At 46.3% G+C, this 26,201-nt stretch overlaps 1 protein-coding gene across 3 annotated transcripts in view; it reads right to left on the reverse strand.

Moving 5' to 3' along the window:
- Armc9 (armadillo repeat containing 9) overlaps positions 1 to 26,201 on the reverse strand; it is a 114,921-nt gene that overhangs the window by 33,086 nt on the left and 55,634 nt on the right. For 2 of the 3 annotated variants that reach the window (XM_041650881.1, XM_041650882.1), the window contains exons 16-19: positions 26,123 to 26,199; positions 23,384 to 23,458; positions 17,618 to 17,708; positions 12,349 to 12,404 (exon numbers count right to left, since the gene is read on the reverse strand). In XM_041650881.1, the coding sequence (XP_041506815.1) occupies positions 12,349 to 12,404; positions 17,618 to 17,708; positions 23,384 to 23,458; positions 26,123 to 26,199 (299 nt within the window). The remainder of the gene's footprint in view (positions 1 to 12,348; positions 12,405 to 17,617; positions 17,709 to 23,383; positions 23,459 to 26,122; positions 26,200 to 26,201) is intronic. The other variant, XM_041650883.1, reaches the window with a different exon arrangement.

The following is a 26,201-nucleotide window of genomic DNA, read 5'->3' on the forward strand; positions in this document are numbered from 1 at the left end:
TGCTGTGATTGGCCCTTCCAGTGTGCTCTCAGCTGCCTTACTACCTCCCCCCCACCCCGGGAACCTGCATTCCCTGCCATTTAAATCAGGACAGTCCTGTCTCAGAAAATGCTAAGTTCTTCTTTAAGCTTTTGATTAAAGTTCTTTTTGAAAGATATAGGTGGCTGGGTATGGTGGAGCACGCCTTTAATCTGGGCACTCAGGAAGCAGAGGCAGGCAGATCTCTGAGTTTGAGGCCAGCCTGGTCTACAGAGTGAGTTCCAGGATAGTGAGGGGAAAAAAGAGAAAAAGAAAGACGCAGGTGTATGTAAGGGAGCTGAATATGAGCTGTGACCAGATGCCACGGTGACAACCGTCCCAGCTCTGGCGGCAGTGGTGGATGAAGCAGGAGAAGCAGGATGGGATCTGGGAGATGGGCAGGAAGGTGAGGACGGAGCGTTCAGTGGAGCAGGCTGTGAGTCAGAGAGAAACCATGCCTGTATTGTCTCAACTAAAAGTTTTCATGTCTGGGACATTGCAAGCCTTGCCCCTCCCTGCTAGCCAGTGCGTAAACTGGCTGGAATTAGACAACACAGAGCGCCTCAGCTCTTCATTCCTGGATACACCACCTACTGTGAGGTTTTGACACAAATCTAGATGTAGTAAGAAAACACCTTGCCAGGTGGTGGTGGTGCACACCTTTAAGACTGATGGATCTCTGTGAGTCTGAGGCCAGTCTGGTCTACAAAGTGAGCTCCAGGACAGCCAGGACTGTTACACAGAGAAACTCTGTCTTGAAAAAACCAAAAGAAAAAGAAAGAAAGGAAGGAAGAAAGGAAAAGAAAAGAGAAAAATACCTCCCTAGGTTGGCTTGTAGGCAAGTCTTTAGGGCATTTTGTTGATTAATGATTGATGTGGGAGTGCCCAGCTTTTACTGTGGGTGGGGCCACTCCTGGGCAGGTGGTCCTGAAGAAAGCAGGCAGGGCAAGCCCTGGGGAACAAGCCAGTCAGCAGTGTTCCCCCATGGCCTCTGCATCAGCTCCTGCCTTGAGTTCCTGTCCTAACTTTCCTGATGATGATGAACTACATACAAGCCGTAAGCAAAATAAACCCTTTCCTCTTTAAGCTGTTTTATCACAGCAACTGAAATCCTAAGACATGAAGGAAGAGGAGTCAGGCAGGTACACCCTAGCACTTCCTAGACTGAGCCAAAGTTGGCGATTCTCTTTCCCCTGCCTTGCTCATGAAATCATAATTAGGGCTCATTCCCATGTTCCCCTATTCTTCCTTTGCCTCTAGCCCCCTCCTGCATGGTTCCCTGTGTCATGGCATGCCCCTACTTTTCTTTTTCCTCTCTCTCTCTCTCTGTCTCTCTCTCTCTCTAAAGATGCAGTTCCGTGTGGCTGAGGCTGACACTGAACTCGCTATGTGGCTGGGACTGTAGGTGTGGGCTCCAGTATTGATTTATGCCGTGCATACTTGAAAGCCAACCGTGCTGCATCCTCAATCTACAGAACCACCGTCCAGTAGTGTGTCTCCAGACTGGTAGCCTTACAGAACCTCACAGTTTTCTATTAATGTGTGGAGTGTTAAATCCTTGGAGGCCACATCCTTACCAAGGCTTTTCTGTAGTTTCCTCCAAAGCCAGGAGAAGACAGGTGGCAGGAACACTATACCACATGTGGCTCCTGCACAGCCCAGCATGATGGTTAGAAACGATAATGGTGGTAATGGGGATAATGACTAACGAATACCAAGAGCTTAAGACACCCAGGTGTAGATGGATTTTAATTTGGGCTGCCAGCTCACAAAAAATGACTTGGGGGCTGGAGAGATGGCTCAGAGGTTAAGAGCACTGGCCGCTCTTCCAGAGGTCCTGAGTTCAATTCCCAGCAACCACATGGTGGCTCACAGCCATCTACAATGAGATCTGATGCTCTCTTCTGGTGTGCAGGCAGATCACTGCATACACAATAAATAAGTAAATAATAAATAAATCCTTAAAAATACATGGAGACTTATTATTAATTATAAAAGCTCTGTCTATAGGTTAGGCTTGTCTCACTAGCTCTTATAACTTAAATTGACCTATTTCTTTTACTCTATGTTCTTTTATGTGGCTCAGTTATCTTTACTCTGTACTGCCCATCCTGCTTCCTCTCCATCTGGCTGGTGACTCTGCCTTTCTTCTTCCCAGAGCTCTCTCTGTCCAGAAGTACCTGCTATACCTCCTGCCTAGCTATTGGCCATTTAGCTTTTTATTAAACCAATCACAATGACACATCTTCACATAGTGTAAAGGAATATTACATAACACCCAGGCACCATTCTGCATGCTTGCCCCTCCCCCTGTAATCTATTACTGAAGCCTGAGCATACAGGAAGATTATAAAAACCACCCCAGTCTGGCCTTGCTTTGGATGCTACCTATGGGCTGGTGTGTTTGTGAAATATAGCTAGAGGATAATGTAAGTTTTTTCTGTAACTAATAATTTCAGGAGGGTCAGCCTTCCTTTCTTCAGGAGAATGTGCTCACCATGGACCAGCAGGAGAGTAGGGTTGGGGAGACAAAGAAAGAGACATGAATTTGCTGGTTTCCCCCACAAAAGGCAACGTTGGAGGTAGTGAGTGCCTGCTCTCTAGAAGCTAGACTTTGTAAATGGTGAGAACAAAACTTTGAGTGCTGTTGACTTGACAAAGGCTAAAATTTTTTATTAGAATCCCATCCCTGGTGTCTCCGTATCTGACAAGGTAGGTCAGAGTAGGGACATCTTCAAGACTGATGTAGGGCTCTATATTCCCTAAGAGAAGAAAGAAACACAGCATGGCTCATCATTAGGTTTGCAAGAAAGAGCAGGATGGAGCTGGTCTCCAAGCAAAACCTGGTGGAGTGAGAACAGAATGTTAAGGCAGGAGATATGGAGACCAAGAGTATCTTCAGAGGTACCACCAAAGAGTTGATGTCTGATTTCCCCTCGGGTGCACATGTGCTGAGGGCCTTCCAGGTTGTGGCTGGGAAAGGAAGGAGGGGTTCTTCCCTGTCTGAAGCTACACTGTCGCTATCCCGTTGTCCAACACTCACTGCACAGATCCATATGGCATCTGCCCCTTGACATTTTTTATTGGCTCCTTGCCTGAGATCTTCATCCTTAATGAAGATCTTATCACTTATTTCCCCAAGAGAATTTGATTTTTTCCCCCTCTGTATAACCCTAGGTGTCCTAGCACTAGCTCTGTAAACTAGGCTGACTTTGAACTCACAGAGATCCACCTGCCTCTGCCTTCTAGTGCCGGGACTAAAGGCGTGCGCCACCACTGCCTGGCTTTATTTAATTCTGATTTAATCTCACTGGGTAAATTGTGTGAGGCTCCACTACAACCAAACTATAACAATAATATAATTAATTTAGCCATTATACTTATATGAAACATATCTGAATTTACTCATGTTTGAATTAATCTTTCTCCAAAGTTTTTGGAATATGAGAGAAGGTGACTCAACAGTGACACAAGTCACATGACCTGGGTATTTAAAGACTGGAACATGAAGACAGTATACAAGACCTTAAAACAATGGCGATAAACTGTGTGCATGGGATGCGACATCCCAGGGAAGACATATCCCAGATCTAATATTGCTAAGTTCCTTTAGGAGTAAATGTGGGTGTGGGCAGGGGGTGCTGATTTATGGGAGGTGGAATTTATCTAAAAAGGTGAAGCTGCAAAACAAAATTGGAAAATCCGGAGCTAGAGAGACAGCTTAGCAGTTAAGAGCACTTGTTGCTCTCGCCGAGGACAGGGGTTTGGTTCCTAGTATTCTATCCACAGGATGGCTAACAACCACCCAGAACTCAAGTTCCAGGGGATCTGACACCCTTTTCTGAACTCCCTGGGTATCAGGTATGCATGTGGGACACACACATGTGCAGGCAAAACATTCGTGCACATAAAACAGATAAAATCTAAACATAATTTTTAATGGAAATATGGCCAGAAGAGAGAGCCTGGTGTGTTGAGTGCCTACTGCACCCGTGTGAGGACCCAAGATTGAGCCCTAGAACACACGAGAACAGTCAGGTGTGGTGGAACATGCTTGCAATCCTTCACTGGGGTCGTGGAGATGGGGATACCATAGGGTCCAGAGGGCATCAGTCTAGCCTAACCAAGTGAGCCCCAGCTTTCAAGGAGAGGCCTACATGTTCGAGTGCACACACACACACCCCACAAACAACACAAAACAAAGGAAATTGAAAAAAATCACTGAAAATATGATGAAAGCCACCTTTCCCTGGTTTTATTTTATTTATTATTTGTTTATTTATTTATTTTGAAACAGGATTTCACTGTATATCTCTGGCTGGTCTGAAACTCACTGTGGAGGCCAGGCTGATCTCAAATTCACAGAGATCTGCTTGCCTCTGTCTTCTAGGTGCTGGAATTAAAGGTGTGCACCACCATGAGCCTGGCTTCTTTCCCAGATTTATATGAATGTCAATAACTTTCCTTATTGTAACTTTAGGCAACAGAAGATATTTGAACAGTATTATAGTATCAGTAATAAATTCGTGTATAATTTGAAAAAATTATTCAGAATTCAACAACTAAAGGATTGAAACATCTAAACAAAATGTTCTGAACTCTTTAAAAGTAAAAAATTTCATCCTGGTGGTGGTGGCACACACCTTTGAGCTCAGTACTCAGGAGGCAGAGGCAGGAGGATCTGAGTTTGAGGCCAGCCTGGTCTATAGAACATGTTCCATGATAGCCAGGGCTGTTATACAGAGAAACCCTGTCTCAAAAAACAAACAAAAAAACTCAAAACAAAAATAAAAAGTCCAAAATGAATTTTTATAACTTTTGAAACTAAACTAGAAATGCATAAGCCCCGAGCTGTCTGATGGACATAAGGGTCTCTGTGCTATTTTTCCTGTGAAGCTAAAATTCTTGAAGCTAGCAAAATCTTTAAAAACCCAGGCATTGAAGAATAAACACAAGGGAGAGATACCCAGAGGACCCTGGCAACAGAAACACAAGCATCTTTGCATGATCAGAGACCATGACAACAGCCTGCGAAGGTGCAAACACCAGCGCTGAATCAACAATCTATAGAACGGTGTCTGAACTGCTTATTCTTGAAGAGTATTCAGGATCAACACTGACCGATTATCAGTGATCTTTAAACACTTGGCAACCACACTCAGGTGAAGTATTTAAAGTCCGCACTTGTTGACGCTCACACGGCGGATCCTGGAACAACCGGACTTCTGACATTTGCAGAGGGGCAGCCGCAGCCTGGGCGACACCACTGACAGCACGAAGGGAAGCAGAAGACACACAGGCGTGTCAGGACACTTCTGTCACTGGGACAAACACCCGAGGGAGACTAAAGGAGGCAAGCTTTATTCTGGCTCTGAGGTTTCAATCCTTGCTAGGGTGGCTCCTTTGCTTTGGACCTGAGGGGAGGCAAACATCACAGCGGGGGGTGCAAATGGCACAGAGAGAAGGAAGAGGACACCACACCCCTAGACAGCAGGTCTCCAGGAGTGAGCACCCTGCATTAGGGTCACTTCTTAGGAGGGACTTTATAAAAAAACATTCTTAAATAATCAATGGGCCAAAAAGGAATCACAAAGAAAACTAGAAAACTCTCAGAGACAAACATACCAAACACACAGAAGCAGGGCTGGAGGGAACACAGCTATAACTAGCCAGCTAAAGGACCTCAAGCCAATAGCTTCACTTCAAACTGTAGGGAGCAGAAAAAAAGTATGAACAAAGTAATGCTGACAGAAGGAAGGAAATAACAAAGATGAGAAAGAGACAGAGAAAATGGAAAAACAGAGAAAACCAACAAAACAAAACAAAGCAGAAAACCTGGCTGTGAGAACAGATGAACAAAACTGTCAAAGCCTTTAGCTAGACACAGCCAGAAAAGAGAAGCTTCATATTAGTAAATGGATATCATTAAATCTACAGAATCAAAAGGGTCATAAGGCAATGACAGGAGCAAAACCACCTCAACCAAATAGATCACTTAAGAAATGAAAAACAGGGCTGGAGAAATGGCTCAATGGTTAAGAGCATTGCCTGCTCTTCCAAAGGTCCTGAGTTCAATTCCCAGCAACCACATGGTGGCTCACAACCATCTGTAATGAGGTCTGGTGCCCTCTTCTGACCTGCAGGCATACACACAGACAGAATATTGTATACATAAGAAATAAATAAATATTTAAAAAAAAGAAATGAAAAGTATTTTAAAACCACAAATTACCGAGCTGTTTTATGAAGAAACATAAAAGTCCAAATAAATTCTTTTTTTTAAAAAGGAAATAAATTTGCACAAAACCAAAACATAAAGGGGCTCAATGGCACACACCAGCAAAATCTATACCTAGGAGGCAGAAGCGCGAAAGAATGAAAATTCAAGGTCATCCTCAGGTAAATACAAAGTTCTTTTTTTTAAAAAAAATATTTATTTTATTTATTTATTTATTATGTATACAATATTCTGTCTGTGTGTATGTCTGCAGGCCAGAAGAGGGCACCAGACCTCATCACAGATGGTTGTGAGCCACCATGTGGTTGCTGGGAATTGAACTCAGGACCCCTAGAAGAGCAGGCAATGCTCTTAACCTCTGAGCCATCTCTCCAGCCCAAATACAAAGTTCAAGGCCAGTCTGGGCTACAGAAAATTCTGTCTATAAGTAAAAACAAACAAAAAACTGCTGATGGTGCCTGCCTTTAATCCTAGCACCAGAGAGGCAGAGACAGGTAGGTCTCTGTGAGTTCAAGGCCAGCCTGGTCTACAGAACTAGTTCCAGGATAGCTAGGGCTGTTATGCAGAGAAACTCTACCTAGAAAACAAAACAAACAAAACCAACAACAGCAGCAAAGCACACACAACCACACAATCAATCTGGTGAAATCTACTGTAATTAAAAAACATATACCTGACCTAGCAAGAGGAGCCCACATAAATGAACGTTCCAGCAAATGACATATTTATGTTTTCTCTAGTACTACTTAGAGTAGCAAGATGTGGACAACTGAACACCCATCACACGGAGAAACATCCGTTTGCTGCACTGCCAGCTCCGAAGGATTTCCAAGGAACATTAACAAAGGGAAAAGGACACATTGTGCATATGTACATGTCTGCATATTTATATTAGATCTCTATCTGCAAAACAAACGATTACCAGAACATACAGACAGGAGCATATGCATACATATGTCTATGTGCATCTCTCAAAATGCCCACACACACCTGGGTAATGAGCATGCTTTCCTGGGTCGGGGCTGAGGCAGAGAATCAGGCACAAGCTTGCGTGGACTCCTGTCCCCGCTGTGTGCCTTCCTGAATTCAGCCCACTGCACTTCCTCTCTACCCTAGGCTGTCTTGACCCAGCTTCTGCCTTCCAGTATTTTAGGACACACCCCCAGCACACACACACAACTGTAGCATTTCCCATTTCCTTCCCCTTTATGGATCTATAACTGCTTGTTTGTCTTCTATCTGCTGTCCTGGTGTCTCCCACTGTCTGACTAGAGGTCCCAGAGTTGGAGCGCAGGGCTTGCTTTGCTGCCCCGCATCACATGGGTATGAGTCCCAGCTCCACTGCTCACTGACTAACTAGCCTCACGCATGGGGCGCGTGACCTTTCTCCTGTGTGTCTGCTTGTCGGTGCGGATGGAACAGTAGCACCCACAGGGTAAATGCAAGTGGGAACACGGGTGAACTGCTGGAGCAGAAGCTGCCATGTGGTGACGCCGACAGGACCGTCCCCAGCTCCTCTATGGAGGCACTGTAAACCACAGAGAGTCTCACAGAATCTTTTTTTTAATCCCTTCTGTATTTCCTAGAACACGGTTACTTCAAGGTCCTTAAATATTTGTTCAATACATAATGAAGGACAGATAGGACGGAAGGAAACGTGGGTCGTGGGTCTTACATGAATCCTACGAGCAAATGTTTATGGCTGACTGCTCCTGGTACTAAACCTATTTTGGTAAAAGGGAAAAAATATTTGTCTTAAAATCAATCTTCTCAAATAGTATAGGAAGGCATTTTTCCTTCACTTGAAGCCATGTGTAAGCTGACACACAAGCGTCATCTGAGCAGGTACCGAGGAAACCTCCTTGGCGGTGAGGACACGAGAACCATGCTGCTGGTCTTAGGATTTGTTGCCAGCCCGTGAGTAACACCGTGCTCATGTTAACCATAAAATGAAGCCCAGGAGATAACACGGCTCTTCAAAGCACTAGACAGGAGCATCTGAACCCTTGCTGCATTGCGGATCCTCTCAGTGCATTTCCAGCTTATCTAATCTGCTTTTATTTCCCTGGAGATTTAAATGGGCCTGGAGCCTTCTGGAGCAAAAGGATCTAAGAAGCAAATTATTTATTACTCCCCTATCTTTCTTTTTATTTGAGACACAGTCTCGTGTACCGTAGTGATGTGGATGCCCCTCTGTAAGCTGTGAATATATCCAGCCTGGCCTGGGTAACAGACAAACCCCGTCTCAAAGACAATGAGAACACTGTCCTTTGAGGTCCTCCTCTCCCTACCTTGACTGTCCAGCGTTGTGTCTGTCAAGAGCCATGGGTGGATATGCTTAGTTTTTTCCCAATCTTAAACCAGACCAAAAGGGCCCTTCATTCCCCCTTTCCCTGTATGTGTTCACACTGTGTGAAGAGTGGAAAAACTGTCACTGCCATTTCCTTGTGCTCTGCTTGCTCTCTAGTTGACTACAGTGTTAATCTCATACCCCAAACCGTGCAAATGACTTCACCCTACCACATCCACTGTCCTGTTTCAACTTCTCCCCTTGCTGGCCAGTCTGCAGCCTGTTGATCACGGCCTCTCAGCCTCCCACCCACACTTCCTCATTCCTCTTCCCCCTAATGTCAATAAAAAGGGTGTAGCTTTGCACACCTTTCTGCTGCATGGGCACATAAGTGTATCTATAACTCACAGGCGGGTAGATTTATATGTTTGCTTTGCTTTAAGCACTGTTCACATTAACTTTATGGTTCTTTTTTGAGACAAGGTATTGACATGTTGGCTTTGAACTCAACATCCTCCTGCCTCAGCTTCCTTCCTGAGGACTAGTACCACCACACCCTGCTATGTTTGCCCTCGCAATGTTCCCAAATGGTTTGTAAGTCAGAGGACATATTGCTAGCTATGTAACTTTTCATTTTTAGTTATAAATGGGCAGATAGTCAACATAACTGAGTTCTCTACACATTCGACAAACAGTTGCATTCTTAGACATTAGAAAGGAAAACTAGATTTTGCATCTGAGTCCCCTCAAGGGCTTGCAGCGAGGCAGAATGCTGCAATGGAGTCTCAGCACAATTCCCACGGTGCCCGGGTCACTCTGCAGAGCCACATCCCTGTGCAGCTGCCTAAAAACAGTTCAGGGACTTCAGCCTTTGTACTGGGTCCAAATATCAAATTAAAAAAGCCTCTTGCACTGATGAGAGACTCGACTGTCATGCACTGACAATAATAATGTCACTGGGAAAGGTGACAACAACATGGCCTCTCAAGTAGTTCTGGGCATCTTCCTCTAACTTAAGCATCTGCCACTCTTTGTTCTCTGTCAATTTTAATTAATAGTTATGAAAGTAATGCCTGGCCTTGGTGAAAGCAGACGCAGCAGATTGTCTGCAGGTGGCCCCTACTAACACACAGCAGTTCACTGCAAGGGTCACTGAGGAGGGAAGCCCAGGACCTGCTGGCTCTAGTCATCAGCTCACTTTGGAGCAACCGTGTCCTTTCATTGTTCTTACAAAACCTCTTTTAGGAAACTTCTCAGAAGCCTGGTTACGGTGACAAATGTTTTCAAATGCCAACCTCAGCCCTGGTTGGTTTCTGTCAACTTGGCACAAACTAGAGTTACCGTAAAAGAGGAACCTCAGCTGGCATCAGCTGACAAGATGTGTTCATCAGATTGGCCTGTGGCGAGTCTGTAGCGCATTTTTCTGATTGATGAATGATGTGGAAGGTCCATCCACGTGGGTGGTGTTGTCTCTGGGCAGGTGGTCCCAGAGTGCATAAAAAAACAAACTGAGCCGGGCAGTGGTGGTGCACGCCTTTAATCCCAGCACTCGGGAGGCAGAGGCAGGCGGATCTCTGTGAGTTCGAGACCAGCCTGGTCTACAAGAGCTAGTTCCAGGACAGGCTCCAAAACCACAGAGAAACCCTGTCTCGAAAAACCAAAAAAAAAAACAAACTGAGCGAGTAAGCAGCCCTCCTCCATGGCTTCTGCCTCAGCTCCTGCCCCCAGGATTCTTCTTAGAGTTCCTACCCTGACACCCTTCATCACACACTGTGATGTGGAAGCATAAACTAGGTGAGCCCTCTCCTCTGCAGGCTGTGTTTGACTGTGGTTTGTCAAGGCAGCAGAAGGCCTAAGACACTGGTGGAGAAGTAGCAAATCCAGAGACCTTGGTCCATGTGTGTTCTGTAGCTGACTGCCGCACTACCAAAGGGAAGTGTGCAGAAGCTGAATCCCCATGATTAACCAGCATACTTTTGGGCCAAATGAATTTCTATTATAATATAAAACTAAAGGCTTAATGGCGAAACAATTGAACAAGTCAGGCATGATGACCATTCTAGCACTTGGGAAGCCAAGGCAAGAGGAGACACCACCATGCCAGCCTTAGCTACAGCACAAGACCCTGGTCTCCAAACAATATGAAACAAGTCATTGAGAAAACAGAGGAACCCAAAAGTTCCTGAAGACAACACAGGAAGGGAAAGCACAGAACCTGAGAGGAACCCTTTTTGGATATGGTGACAAAAAGTTCATGGAATGAAATGATTAACTACTCAGAACTGGTAAAGCGTCAAGCACACAGGGAGCGTCTCGCTTCAGAGATGCACAGTAGCTGGGCTCTACCCTAGGGGTGGCAGCAACAGCCTTGAATGCAGGTGCCTATGTTTGTTTAGTGTCGAGAGAACAAATTTTACGCTTTTAAATACTTGGAAAAAATTAAATGACATTAAAATTATATAGTCTTCTAACTTTTAGTGCCCACAAATAGTTTTCGGGGAATACAGACAGGTTTCCCAACAACTACTGTGCTAAAGGGCAGAATTGAGTGGCTCAAACTAAGACCATGTGGCCCTCCCAGACTGACACATTGTCAACTTTCCCCTTACAGAGTCTGCTGACTTGGCTGAGCCAAGTCTTACCAGACAGCTTTTCTTGGGCACAGGGCTGGTGTCCGTCCCCTGTGGAGAGGTCCGTGGCTGGATCTGGGGCTCCTTTGCCCCACCAGGCAGTAAGAGATGTGAGAGTGTCCACTGGTGCCACCTGCAGCCCAGAAAAGGAACGGCAGGCAGGGAACTGGGTTGTAGGGGGAAGACCCTAAATAACTATGGCCTCACTGATGCCTCAACGGAACACAGACTTGGCTTTCACCAAACACTCTTTAAACTGACAGAGCAGAACATTCACATATGGGGAGGATGCTCCCCAAAGAGAAGGTGCTCCCAGTATTTCCATCTGTACTAACTGCTCCCCAAGCACAGAACGAAGGAAAGCATGTTGTCACCACGAGAATGATGATAATGTGTCTGCCCTTTGTATGTCTGAAGGGAAAGCCACACAGAAGCTTATCATCTTAGCTGCCTCCTGCAGCCTGCAAGTTACTGGCCTTGCTAGCACCTCGCCAAGACGCCACAGGTTAACTAACTTCTGAGGACCAGGGGGCAGATTTGTCAGTCAGCAAACCTACACCAAAAGAATGAACACAGGACGGTGGAGTCGTTGGTTCTGCCAGCTCCAAACCAAACCAGGACCCCTTGTCTAGAGCGACTCATCATGAGCCTATGTACATCATTCCTTTCACCAAGGAGACAGGCAAGAGCTCACAGCCTTTCAGAGCAAAGAACTCACAGAGAAGAACTTCTTTTTGACCCTTCCCCTAGAAGCAAGCGGAGATGCGAGGCTGCACTTATGAAGTGTGCCAGCATCACGGGGTCTGTGTCCACGCCCCAGTCTGGACCGGACTTATGTGTGTGGAGTCGAATGCCGCAGGAGGACTTCCCTGAGACTTTGGAGCCCAGAGAGGATGGGAAACTTAATCCTTCCATCTGGGAGCCCAGCTTCTGACCCATAAGAAGTCCACGCTGAAGCACTGGCAGACACCAGCCACCTGGAGAGGTTGTGGAGGATAAGGGTGGTAGCACTTGAGACCTCAGTGAGGGTCACAGAACCGCAGCATACCGAGTCTCCATTAACCCCACAACTGCAAGGAAGACACCACGGCTGCCTAAGTGCTCGGGACATAAAAGGGACATAGAGGAGCATGGCAGAGCTTTCTGTGTTGTCTCAAGAGCCTTCAACTTACTTCATCATCTTCATCTTCTTCATCATCGGATTCAAGAACACCATCCAGTAAATCTTCTATAAAGAAAAAATTCATCAGAAAAACCACAAGGCTTGGCCTTCGGTCCCTGAATGTCAGCCAGAGAGCTCATGTGAGCATCATACAGAGTCATGCTCCTGACCACAAGCCCTGACAGCTTCAGAACAGGGCACTTCGGCAGCCCTGAGAGCTCCTGGTCACCACCCTTCCACCTCTGATCCCCCATTATTACTCCCGTCTACTCCCTTGGCCATCCTAATTACAGCTGCTTCAGCCACGCTTTGCTATCATTCTTAGCAGCCTCAAACACACTCTGCTTTTACCAGAACATATTTGTTCTTACTCTTATGAACGCAGAACTGGAGAGAACTGCAGGGCAGAAAATGACCTAGTGTTTACTCCAGGAAGCCCGCTAGTTCTGCAGAGGTGCAAATTCATTTGATCCTCACGGAGCTCTTGTTGATCATCAGTCCTCAAGCACAGTCAACAGTGGAGGTGCAGAGGGACCACGTCCTAAGCCCCTTTGCTCTAACCCGAAGGGGTAGCTTTGCAAAGGAGCTGACAAGAGGCTACCCTTCAGATGGGCATTATGGGGGTTGGGAGGTGGGAGAGAGAGACAGAGAGACAGACACACAGAGAGACAGACTGACCACAAAGGGCCATGATCAGGCCTTGAAGAAGATTAGGAGAGAGAGCACTTATACTAGAGATGCCATGATGGGGTCTTGAAGGGAGAAGAGTCATCCTTTCAAACTTGGGAGGAACTACATTAGGAGAGACTGCTATCTTTCACAGCAGAACTGGGCCTGAAGGGAAGAACTTCTAAAATCCCCTGAACAACGAGAATTTCTGATTCAGACCTTCTTGGGTGGGGTGGGGTGATTGAGGGGGCGGCAGGAAGTTCCACACCATGTGACTTGTGGCCTAGCCTACAAGCAAAGGGGAACGGAGCAGGCATTAGCATTAGGCAGAAGCACAAATTTATCATGCAGCTACAAGGGAGTATGACTGGGCTTGCCTTCTCCCCAAAGCTGTGTGCGTAAATAGTCAGAGCAGAGGCCTGGCAGTTCTTTGTTGGGGACAAAACCTGACTTCTTTGAAGTTGCCTCATCTGGTCTCTCAGAGTAGACAAGGCTGAAGTGGCAGGTCTATGACAGAACATCATGACTTTCCCAGAGAGCAGGGGCGGGGGGTGCTGGCCGCGCTGGCGGCACCTAGGTTCTCGAAGGCCAAGGCTCATCATTAGATGGTTAGTTTACACAGATGCACAAGTCCACAGTACTTGCTACCAGAGAATGAGCCATTTCCTCACCTGGCAAACGGGGCAAATACTGCTTACTCCCTCGGATTCTGGGAAAGGAGGGGAGGGAATAGCCAGGAGGATTTTATAGCACACTGGAACTAAGGGACCTGGTCCAGGTACATAGCAGACAACACCCAATCCTTTACTTTCTCCTCTGAGTAGCCTTCAACAGGTCATCCTCTCTCCCTCAGCATGGCATCTAGACTCCCAGCAGCACCCTCCCTTACGGAAGAGCCCAATTCCTAGTGGATGGATGGCTACTGACTTGCCAGGAAGCCCCGTCAGAGTTAACTGTCAACCTGACTGAAGTAAGAGATGCTTATGAGATTAGTAAAGTTCACTTCTGATGTGGCTCTGAAGGCTGATGGTTAATCTTGACTGTCATCTTGATGACATTGTGGAAACAAACCTCTGAGCAGGTCTGGGAGGGAGTTCCTAGACTGGGATAACTGGGTACGAAGGTGTACTTTAAATGTGGGTTGAATTTCTGAATGAAAAGAGAAAGTGAGCCAGATGTGTGGTGCACACTTTCAATCCCAGCACTTGGGAAGCAGAGGAAGGGGGATCTCTCTGTTGGATCTCTGTGCGTTCAAGGCCAGCCTGGCCTATAAAGTGGACAGCTAAAGCCCTTACACAGAGAAACCCTGTCTCCAAAAGCAAACAAAATGAAAGGAAGGAAGGAAGAAAAAGAGAAAGTGGGCCGAGCACCCGCATTCTTTTCTCTAGTCTCTCTAATCTCAGCATTCCTAACTGCAGACACAATGGGGTGAGCCCCCCAGCTCATGGTGCCATGATGGACTGTTCCTTCAAATTGTGAGCTAAAAGAGACCATCCCTCCTTACGTGTTTTCCTCAGCTATCTCATCACAGCCACAAAAAGGAACGGAGGACACTGAGATGATTGGCAGGTGAGTGGGAGGGCCTGCCTGGAACATGGTGGCCCCATACAGTAGGCTGGGGACCCAGGCAGGGTGAGAAGGGGTGAAAGTGCAAGCTCCACTCTTTCAGAGCAAAGGTGTCTGTGGCTGCTCTAGCTTCTTCAGCCTTTCCATGTGAACTCAGCAGGGATTCCAGGAAGTTTCTAGGCCTTTAGCCTTGGATTAGGGTCTCTCTTGTTCTGAGGATTCTAGATTCTTGGACTGAGCAACTTCCAGGTTCTCTGTCTCTGTAGCAAGAAGACAATTACTACAGGACAACCTAGCCTCCAATTGTGCAAGCCAAGCTAATAAATCTTTTGTAACACACTCACCCCCCCCCCCACACACACACACCACACACTCAAACACACATTTTCTATTGGTTCTGGTCCTTGAGAGAACCCTAAGAGATCTTTCCCCACCCACTGCTCTGGGTCCTAAGTCCCTGAAGGCAGAAGACCTAACTAACTTCTTCCTGCTGCATCTTCCTCATTAGATTTTATCCCTTGAAAGACATGAAAGTCAAGAAAACCTGAGAGAAGAAGGAAACAGGAGAGAGAGGGAACTAAAGACCATACTTGAAGAGACTTCCTAGCTTACCGAGAAAGGGGTCAGGCAAGCAGAAACTACGAGAGGCAAGCATCCATGCTGACACAGCCTCAGAAGGGAGCGTCCATACTGATTTCCTGGGCCCGAGCCAGCGGGACACAGAAGCCTGTCCCTTCACTGGTGCTTGCACAGTTGCACACCCTCCTGACCTGCACCAGGGTCTCAGAAGGCTGGCTGTCCAGACGGTGCTGTGCACTCTGCATTCGCCTGCATTTTAATCATCTAACTCCTCTCTGCCCACAGGCAGTCCTCCAGTACACCACAAGGAAATGCCTTCTAAAATGCAACAATGACAATAGAAAATATACCATCCAAAAATAGAGATTGAAATGAATGCTTTGGTTGATACTGAAAATCCTTAATTTGGGTTCTAAAGACAGTTTACCAGAACACTATTAATACAAGTAGCTTGGACAATAAATTATAAAAATAAAAAAAAATTCAAAATAGCACTATCATTATGTCACCAATTACATACTCCCTATGGTCACATATCTTAAGGCCCCTCAGTAAGGCGTGCTTTACTTTGACCCCCCAGCCCAGTTCCCAATCCCCAATCCTATAATCTCTTAACTTATTGGCTCAGACATCCTTACTACCCAGAACCCTCCAGACCTATGAACTAGTGTCCCTTACAGGCCTCAGTTCCTCCTCCAGGGACAACCATCTCTTCACTCCTCCTGAGTTGGTGCATGCCTTACAGGGGCGCTCCCTTGGTAACTAGCACAGCCTGAAGTTGGGATTTTGCTTGGCCTTGCTTCTGCTGGATATACTGGCTGGCATCTCTAACCTTTCTCTGTGATGAGCTAGATCCACTGACTACCCTCACGGATAACTCGAGTCATGGCCTGGGCCCAAGTCAGGGGACAAACCTCCCACTGTTGTTGGCTACATATTCTGCATGTTTCTGCAGCAGGCTGAAATTTTCCTTTAGGTTCCACCTTGCTGGAAGAACCTGAGAATTTCAAAGCTCCCCTGCTCCCAGGACTGATTTCATTAGTATGACATGACCCAGACTGGGAAATGTGGGTGGAAGATGGCTACCAGTGGGCACTTCCCTGGTGTGCTGGGTTCTTTGGAGAGATGGGGACATTCTTCCTTTTCTTGTGTACTGAATGGAACTGTGTACTTGGATTGCTGGTGCCAGGGAAGGCATGGGGAGAGATGGGTGATAAACTTGGTCCCCAGATGCTGGCAGCATCAGGGCCCCCATGTCCACAGAAAGCGCAAGGGGCTTCCCTATCCCTCATATAAAGCTTCTCTGTTCTCTTGTCAGATGCGTATCATGGCAATGAAGGGGCTGGAAAGAGGACATACTGCCTCCTTCCTGCTGCCATGTTTTTCTGAAATGGTGACATGGTGACATTTTCTACATGGTTCTAGAAAGACTGGTATCTGTTCCATTAACTGGCCACAGGACCTGGGAAAATTGTCCTTATCAGTGGGACAAGATTTAAGAGGGGACAGGAGGGGCTCGTAAAGAGGTCTTACAAGGGAAGAGAAGGCCTCAGAAATTACTCTGACCTCCTTTTTGTTGACCACAAAAAGTGTGATAGTGTGATAAGAGATCTCTACTGTGATAAGAGATGTTAATATGGACAATGTGGCCTTGACTACCTTGCTAAACACGTGAGGGGAAAGTGTACGTGCACACGAATGTACATGCACGCGTGTGAATGTGGAGCAGGAGTCAACCTGCACGCCACTCCAGAGGAGCTGCCCATCTTGTCTGTTGGGACAGTGTCTCTCTGGGATCTAGGCTAGGCTGACTGGCCAGTAAGCCTCAGGGATCTGCCTGTTTCCAACTCTCCAGTTCTGGGATTACAAATGTGTGTAACAATGCCCGGCTTTTCTTACATGGATGCTGCTGTTCAAACTCAGGTCCTTATACTTGCACAGCAAGCACTTCAGGGGTAGAGCCAACTCCCTGACTCTCATATCCCCATTGTGGGGTGTGTGTGTGTGTGTGTGTGTGTGTGTGTGAGAGAGAGAGAGAGAGAGAGAGAGAGAGAGAGAGAGAGAATGTGTGTGTGTCAGAAAGAGAGAAGCACTAGATATGGAGCCCAGGGCCTTACGTAGGTCAAGCAGACGCTGTCCTACTGAGTCACACTCTAGCCCTTGGCTGAACTTTCTTGTATTGAACTTGCCCCCACTACTTTCTTCAAACACTTCTTTTTTTGCTTGTTTTTATTTTTCGAGGTGGAGTCTTGTTATGTAGTCTAGGATAGCCTTAAACTCTTAATGTAGCCCAGGCTGACCTTGAACTCATTATGATCCTCCTGCCTCAGCTTCTCTAGTGCTGGAATCACAGGTGTGCACCACCATATCTGACTCAAAAGCCTCCTGAATAACACCAGGCGTCACAACCCTCCATGAGGAAGCCTGTGCACCTTTCTGACACATGGGTCTCCTGTGACACTGACCGGCATTCAGCTGCTTGATGATGAACTCTATCTGGCGGATCATTTCAGCGTTGCCCTCTTTGATGAAGCATCGCAGGATATCCTCCATTCCCTAGGAGCAGAGCAGAGACAACAGACATTTCAGGGTTGCGATGGGAAGGACCACTTTTCAGTGGGGTAGTTTCATCTAATCCAAATGACATTCTTTCCTTCTTCTGGGGAAAGACTATTTAAAATAAAAATTATCTGCTTGGTATTAAACATTTCTTTTAAAATTCACAGTGAAATTGTTTTCTTCTAGGTTGACGATCTCAATTTAATTACGATATTATAATACACTTAGGAAAAGCTGAAAAGACCATGAGCTTGCACTGTATGCCTCTATCCCCGTGCCTGTGGTTCATGTACACCACTGCCTTTAGTTTGGGAAATGTGGTTTGGGGAGGTGATCCCTTTCCCATGTTCTCCCTAAGTTTATGCACATTCTCTTAATTTTAGGATCATTTGTGATCTTTGAGAAGCTGAACCACATGTTTTAAACAAACAGAGGCTTTTTCCAAACAACTGTAATTCCTATTCTATCAAAAGAATGATAGAGAGGCCAGGGAGATGGCCTGGCCAGTAAAAACACCGGCTGCACAAGCCTGGTGACCTAAGTACAACCCCTGGAACCCATGTAAAAAGGCAGATGCAGCAGTGCACAGCTGCAATCCAGCACTCCTATGAGAGACCACAGGTGGAAGATGCGGCAGTGCACAGCTGCAATCCCAGCACTCTGAGAGAGATCACAGGTGGAAGATGCGGCAGTGCACAGCTGCAATCCCAGCACTCTGAGAGACCACAGGTGGAAGATGCAGCAGTGCACAGCTGCAATCCAGCACTCCGAGAGATCACAGGTGGAAGATGCGGCAGTGCACAGCTGCAATCCAGCACTCCTATGAGAGACCACAGGTGGAAGATGCAGCAGTGCACAGCTGCAATCCAGCACTCCTATGAGAGACCACAGGTGGAAGATGCAGCAGTGCACAGCTGCAATCCAGCACTCCGAGAGATCACAGGTGGAAGATGCGGCAGTGCACAGCTGCAATCCAGCACTCCTACGAGAGACCACAGGTGGAAGCAGGTGGGAAGACAGGCTACAGCACACAGGGCAGAGGCTGAGACAAGACAGACAGACAAGCAGAAAGGAGAACCAAGGCATGAAAATCGTCCATGGACATTTCCGTGTGCTCAGGCCACCCCACGTTTCAAATAAATAAATTAATGAGATTCTTTTTTGGTTTTTAGAGACAGAGTCTTACAATGTAGCTCTGGCTAGCCTGAAACTATGTAGACCAGGTTAGCCTTAAACTTAAAAGGGATATGCCTGCCTCTGTCTTCCAAGTGCTAGAATTAAGGGCACGAGCCACCATGTCTGGCTTTATTAAAATTTTCAAGAAAGAACAACAGAGATGGACAGATGGCTAGACAGTTAGGAGCACTTACTGATCCCACAGAGGACCCAGATTTGACTGTTAGCACCCACATGGCAGCTCATAACTGTCTATAACTCTAGTTCTAGGGGATCTGACACCTTCTAACTTCCTTGGGCACCAGGCATGCAAGTACATGCACATACATGCAGGTAAAACATTCTCATCCAAAAAACTAGAAGAAAAGCCATACAAAATTATAGAGTTACTATACTGTGCCACTATAACACAATGGCACTAGAATTTCCCACTCTAGCTAAGAGAACTTAAGCAAATTTGGACATAAGATACTAACTTAGACAAAGTACTATTCCTCTTCTTCCTCCTCCCCTGAAGCACTGGTATGTGCGCATGTGCTCTGCTGGACCAAAAAGATGTTTTCTAGGCACCAAGAAGGGAAGCATAACTAAGAATGAACCCAAGACAGAGCAACTGGCGTCCAGAGAGGCTGGCTCACTGGCAGGCAGGCAGACACCTGTCAGACTGCCTAACACTTGCCTTTGAATTTGTGGTGACATGAGCCAATATGGTTTGTATTTTATTGTTTTCAATTTAACTAGTTGATTAATCTACCTATCATCTATCTACCTCTCTCCCTCTCTCTCTCTGTCTCTCCCCCCTCCCCCTCTGTTTTAAAGACAAGGTCTCACAATGTAGTCCTGGCTGTCCTGAACTCACTATATAGATAGACCAGACTAGTCTCAGTCTCGCAAGGGTCCTCCTGGACTAGTGCTTCTAGACTATCCTAATTAAAAGGAGAACATAGCAAACATGGTGGCTCGCCCTAACAGAATCAAGATATTCCATAGAGCTTTGATCATGTGGGATTTGGAATTAGCTCCGAGTGAGGTCCCATTGCTACCTTACTTGAATCACTCAACTTCACCCAGAGACAAGATATATCATTGGTACTACTTCTGTAGCTGTCTGTCTCTCAAAAGGTAAGGCCTGAGTGTAACTGTCTATAAGACCTGAGTGTTTCACTTGTGCAAATTATACCCGACAAATGCTGTCTAGTCCAATGGATGGCACAAAGGGGTGCTTAGTGTGTGGTGAAATCGCACCTGCTGGGTCTGGAGGGACCTGTGGCTCAGGTGAGAAAGCGCAGCTGAAGCCCTGGTGTAATGAGGTGTCCCAGAGGGCACAGTGAGAAGATCCGAGGGCTGGGCCAGAACCTTAGAGAAAAATGGCACTGCACGCCTAGAGACAGTAGACCATGAAGGAACAGTCTGCAAGAGAGGACCAACTGATGGGTGCCCACACAGCAAGGGCAGTGTGAAAGAGGACTGAGAGACTGTGCCAACTCCTGTGGGTCAGTCTGCTATCTGAGCTTGTCCTATAGCCACCTACCACAGTCTGCCTTAGTTCTTGGCTGCCAGAACTCTTCCCCACTTCCATCCCCACAAGGGTGAGTTAGGGGCTATTAATAGAAGACAGTCATATATGTGTTCAACCTCAACATGCCAATAACTACAATGGTTTCTGAGCAGTTTAGGAATAGCCAGAGATAAAGAATTCATTCAGACTCTTCTCCCAGAGGCACCTTCTGTGAGGACTATCTTTCCATCCCTTTATAGGTCACTTTAGTCTACTGGCTCTCATTCCTACGTCTCCAGCTTAGTTAGCACGTGGAAAACAAACAGCTTGACATCTGTAGTTAGGAGGATTGTTCAAACACTTTCTTCATAGCAAAAAATCCAGTGAAAAGCTTCACATATTTTTTTAAAACCACATCTAGTAGGTAATGTTTAATCTAAATTATAGAAATGAGTAGACATAAAAAGTAACAGTATTCTGCTGGGCGTGGTGGCACACGCCTGTAATCTAGTGTTTGGCAGGCAAAGGCAGAAGAACCAAAGGCTCCAATCCTCCCCGGGCTAGAGTAAGACCCTGCCTGTAAAAATAAACAACAAAACCTGGTATTTCATCCTAAAAGCAACAGCCTGGTACTTCAGATAACCTGCATAAACAAGGTAGGAAGGATAGCAGGGACTGTCACTAGCCACTTGCTTGTCTCAGAACACACAATGCCAAGCAGAAAGAACTGAGGAACTCAGCTCTCATTAAAGAAAACACTGAGAGCGCAGGCTGAGTTCTACCTCGGTGGAAATGCCTAGATCAGAGAGGTTTGGATTTCTTAGATTTTTGGGACATCTGCATATACATAATAAGATAGATATCCTAAGGATGGAGACCCGGTATAATGAGAATTCATTTATGTTCCACAGTTTCACATACCTTCTATATGGAGGCTCAGGATAATTTTACATAGTATACCTATATTACATAGTATATAATCACACATGTACACGCACGCACACACACAACCTGTTGTTATTTTTGAGACCATCTCACTGTATAGCCCACACTGGCCCCAAGCTAATGATCTCCCTACTTCTGTCTGCTGAATGCTAGTGCTGTGTACTAGCCAACACGGCTCTACAACATTTTAACAGTTTTGTGAATGAAACAGCTTCATGGCGAAAATTTTCCATCTTTGGTTTCATGTCTGTGCTTAAAATTTCTATTTTGAGCATTTTAGATGTTCTTTTTTGATTAGTTGGACTTTGTTATTGAATATGCTCATTACTGATTCTTGCATGTATGTATACATTTAAGATAACACATATGTTTAAAGATTTTTTATGTGTGTGTGCATGTGTTCATGCCAGCCACATGTGTGCCCTCAGAGGCCAGAAGAGGACACTGGAGTTACAGGTGGGGATGAGCTGCCCTATGTATATGATGGGAACTGAGCCTGGAGCCTCAAGAAGAGCACCAGCTGCTCCTAACTGCTGAGCATTTCTCTGGCCTCTGTAGTCTGAATTTTTGCAAGAGGACTGCTCAGCTTGTCCCAGCAGAGGTGACAGTAAAGGAGAGAAAACAACCTAATATGGCCAGATTGGACTAAATTTCTCATTGGATTAAAGACTGCATTAGTGCTGGGATGGGACTTAGTGGCCAAGTCCTTTCTTAGCCACTAAAAGCTACCTCAGTTTCACCCTTGGTACTTACTTTGGGGAAAGGGAGAGAGGGAGAGAGAGAGGAAAAGATGGGAAGAGGGAGAGAGGTTTAATTTCTGGTGTGATACTGCAGCACAGGTGTGGCATGCTCTGGAAGGAAACTCAGGTGCCCCTTGCTGTGTGACTCTAGGCAGGAAGGAAACGGACATAGCATAGTCAGTCCTTCAGGGACTGCTGAGAGGGTTAAGTAGGAGGAGGCACCTGTCTGTGGGAAAGAGCAGTGAGCACACCTACTGTGTGTGCACGCGCACGTACCACAGTGTGCATGTGGAAGTCAGAGGATAACTCCCAGGAATTGATTCTCTCCTACCATTCGGGTTCTGAGGTAGAACTCAGGTTGTCCATTCCATTGTGGGGTGTATTCACATGCAGTTCTTAAATGAATAATGTCTTGTTCAACTGTGACATGATTTTCGAAAACCAACTAGAAGATTTAGTAATTCTCTTCAAAACAAAACCATTGTCTGGAATGTTCTTGTGGTCTCCTGTGTTCTGAGTATGGACACACATCTAATCCCTTCACCACAGAATTTTCTATGTACACAGTTACTCAGGTTTTATACAGCATCAGGAAAAAGGCCAGAGCTTTAGTGGCTTTGCTGGCTAGCTTTAAAAACAACCGTCCTCTCAAATAAGACACTAATCACCCAGTCATTGTTGTTGTACTTCAAATATGAGCACAAATGCAAACAAAGTAAGTAAAACTCTATTTACCAGCACCTGAGATGCAAACCAGCTTATAAACAGTCAAGAAACACCTCCAACACTGCAAAAATCAGCCTGCTAGAATTTCCCCAACACTGTAGCTCTTTAACAATTACAATGCAGGGATCCTTGTGAGATTCTGATAAAACAACAGATTCTCCCTTGAGAAAACCACAAATCTATCTTTCACATACAGTTTTAGGGAGTCTGTAAGCTATGTAAGCTGGCCCTGAAGGAAAGAAGTAGCAGGAGCCTCTTCCCCATAGCTCTGACTTAAGGTGCTGAGAGGAGCTTTTGAACTGCTCAGGGCTTTGTGTGTGTGTGTGTGTGTGTGTGTGTGTGTGTGTGTGTGTGTGTGTGTGTGTGTGTATGCATGTGTGTGTGTGTGTGCGTGAGAGAGAGAGAGGGGGGGGGCGCGGGCGGGGGGGGGGGCAGTCTCACAAGAAAGTCTCATGTGAGACAGACTGGCCTCAAACTCACTATGTAGCTCAGGTTAGTCTCAAATTTGCAGCGATCTTTCTGCCTCAGCCTTCCAAGTACTGAGGTTACATGTGAACTGCTATGCCCAACTCAGCACATCCTCTTACCATGGCTCTGGCCTCCTCACGAATGGATGGGATGGAAAGAATGCTGTACAGGGCTCCGTTCACATACGGCTGTATCTTTAAGAGGAGAAAAAAGACCAGTCATTTTTTGCAAGTTTTCAAATACTAACAACTCAATGGCCAGAGGCCAGCCTCAGGACCAGTCAGGCTTAGGGGAGAGCAGGTGTCCCTGTCTCCAGAACCCAGAATGAACATTTCACACGAGACACCTCATGTGTTTGTGAGGGTTGCAACTGAGTCCAAATTCAAATCCACCACTCCCTCTCCACCTTCTTCCTGCTTAACTAATGTCAATCCTAGCATTCTGATCACCCAGATTAGAAATTTGGAAGTCATCATGGATTCTATTTATCCTCAATATTTCCTCTCTGAGCCATTATTGGTAAGAGCCCTTGTTTCCCCACATCTGCGGCTACTGTCCGTGCTGAGATGTCCTGTCATGACTGGGGATACCTTGTCTCTAAACTAGATCCCACTTCTGAAGCTTTCTCTGTGAGCCACTTACCATGCAGCTGAGCCTTCCTGCCTTTTCAGTGCAATAAGAGCCTTTCTCCACACCCCAAAAATACTAATGTGCAGGCAGATATGAGCATCGTTCTCCTGACAACTCTGGGTCTCATCAAGCCCAGAGCTATGTAACACAGGACACACGGGGCTCCCTCTATCTGTTGCAGCCCCCACTCTTCCAGCTTCTAAAATACACATATGTATTTGTGTACCTTTTCTTTTTTGAGACAGACTTGCTTCGACTTGTTACGGAGCTGATGATGACCCTGAATGTCTGACTCTCCTGCCTCTACCTCCAAAGTCCTAGGGTTAGGAGCATAAGACACCACATCTGGTTTATATGCACTGGGGAGTAAAGACAGGGCTTTCGCATGCTAGACAAGGGTTCTATTGCTCTTAAGCAAATGCACTGGCAATAGCCAATGACAAGAACTAACTCCTCTGGTCTAATCCATTTGCATTCCATTGAGTCACAGGAAGAACGGGATCCCTTCAGCACTCACCTGCCTGAGTTAAACACAATGGAGAAGAGTCCCGGGCAGCAATTAGGACAGGACTGAAGTAGTGAAAACCTCCCTGACTTTGAAATATAAAGGGCCCGCATGAACTGAACAGCCACCTAACATCTACCCGCTGAAGATGCCTGTGTCAGTGAGGTGATGCAGCTGTGGAGAATGAACTAGAGCAGAGCACATGAGATGAACTAGAGCAGAGCTGCCTGTTTGGAATGGGAACAGATTCGTGGCAACCTAGTGCTCCTTTTGACCCAAGGGTCCTGCCAGTCATGCCTGCTGAAAGATGCCCTCTGTCAAAATACGTCTAATTTTGGATGAGGCTTCAGCTGCAGGTGAAAAGCCTTGCCATCATCCCAGTATTCTGGAGGCTGAGACAAGAGAATCACCAGTTTGAGGCTGGCAGGGGCTACATAGAGTTATGGCCAGACTGGGCTTCTTTGAGATGCCATTATTTCTGAAGAAACATTTGTAAAAACCAAGTGAGAGATGAATCATCCGGAATTTTTTGTTTGTTTTTTTTTTTTGAGACAGGGTTTCTCTATAGCTTTGGAACCTGTCCTGGAACTCTTGTAGACTAGGTTGACCTTGAACCTGCCTTTGTCTCCTGAGTGCTGGGATTAAAGGCGTGCGCCACCACCATCCGGCTTTGTTATCATATTTAAAAATGGCTAGAAAACCAGCTGTGAGGTAATGAGGTCATTCTGCAGGGCAATCTGAGCTGGCATATGCTGTGAACTGGCAGCCTTGAGGGCCAAATACCCCATGGAAGCTCAGTGTGGGGTCCCATGGGACAAGAGTGGAGCTGTCACAGAGGACAACAGAAGCAGCAGAGCTGGAAGCCATCAAAGGTCCGCCCATGAGGAATACAATATGCACCAGGACATGGTGAAAGCCAAGGGGTACTGCAGTAGTGAGGCTTAGAACAGGAGACCCAGGATGCACACAGAAAGTTCCCCAGAGAACAGCCATCACCTGATGAGCTCTAGGCTGAAATATGTAATATGTAAATTAAGTTCACACAAACAGCACCAGAGGTGCTTTAAGGGCACAAGTGTCCACAGGCAACAGTAGAGGAGATATGGGGGGGGGGGAGTGTTAATGTCAGGGGAAGAAACCAGAAAGTGAAAGTGAGGTGGGACAAGGACCTGGCTACATCAGTGAAATATTTCAGATTATACAAGATGTAAAGTTGCTTACAAAAATGGCCAGAGGATGGGTTGGAGAGTCTTATCAGTGCATAAGATGCTTGCTATACAGGCAGAATGACCTGAGTTCAGATCCCTAGTACCCATGTAAAATCTGGGCAGGTATAGTGGTACCAATAATTCCAGCACTTGGGAGCTTGCCCTGTAGATCCCCAGTCTCTGCCTCCCAAGTGCTAGCAGATGGGAGATCTCAGGGTTCCATGCTCTCATGGATCTTGCCTTAGTAAAGAAAGTGGAGGGCAATCAAGGAAGATACCCAACATCAAATTCAGGCCTTCATGGACACCCATACACATCTGCAATGTCAGACACTTAAACACACACACACACACACACACACACACACACACACACAGGACCCTCAAATACATGGAGGAATATACATTAAATACAGCACCTGCCCAAAGCCAACCCCTTGCCTGAAAGGTCACAAGCACCCAGGTCACCATTACAGTCCCCCAATCCACCCCAGGCAAGCAGCACTGCCTGAGTACCTCATGGTTTTCATGGCCAAGGAGATCTGAAAGGACTTTCAGCACGAGCCCTGCCACTTTAGCACACATGCTCTTTCCT

Source organism: Microtus oregoni, unplaced genomic scaffold, assembly GCF_018167655.1.
Source record: "Microtus oregoni isolate MIOR12 unplaced genomic scaffold, Mior012 000004F_ref0000308, whole genome shotgun sequence".
NCBI lineage: Eukaryota > Metazoa > Chordata > Mammalia > Rodentia > Cricetidae > Microtus > Microtus oregoni.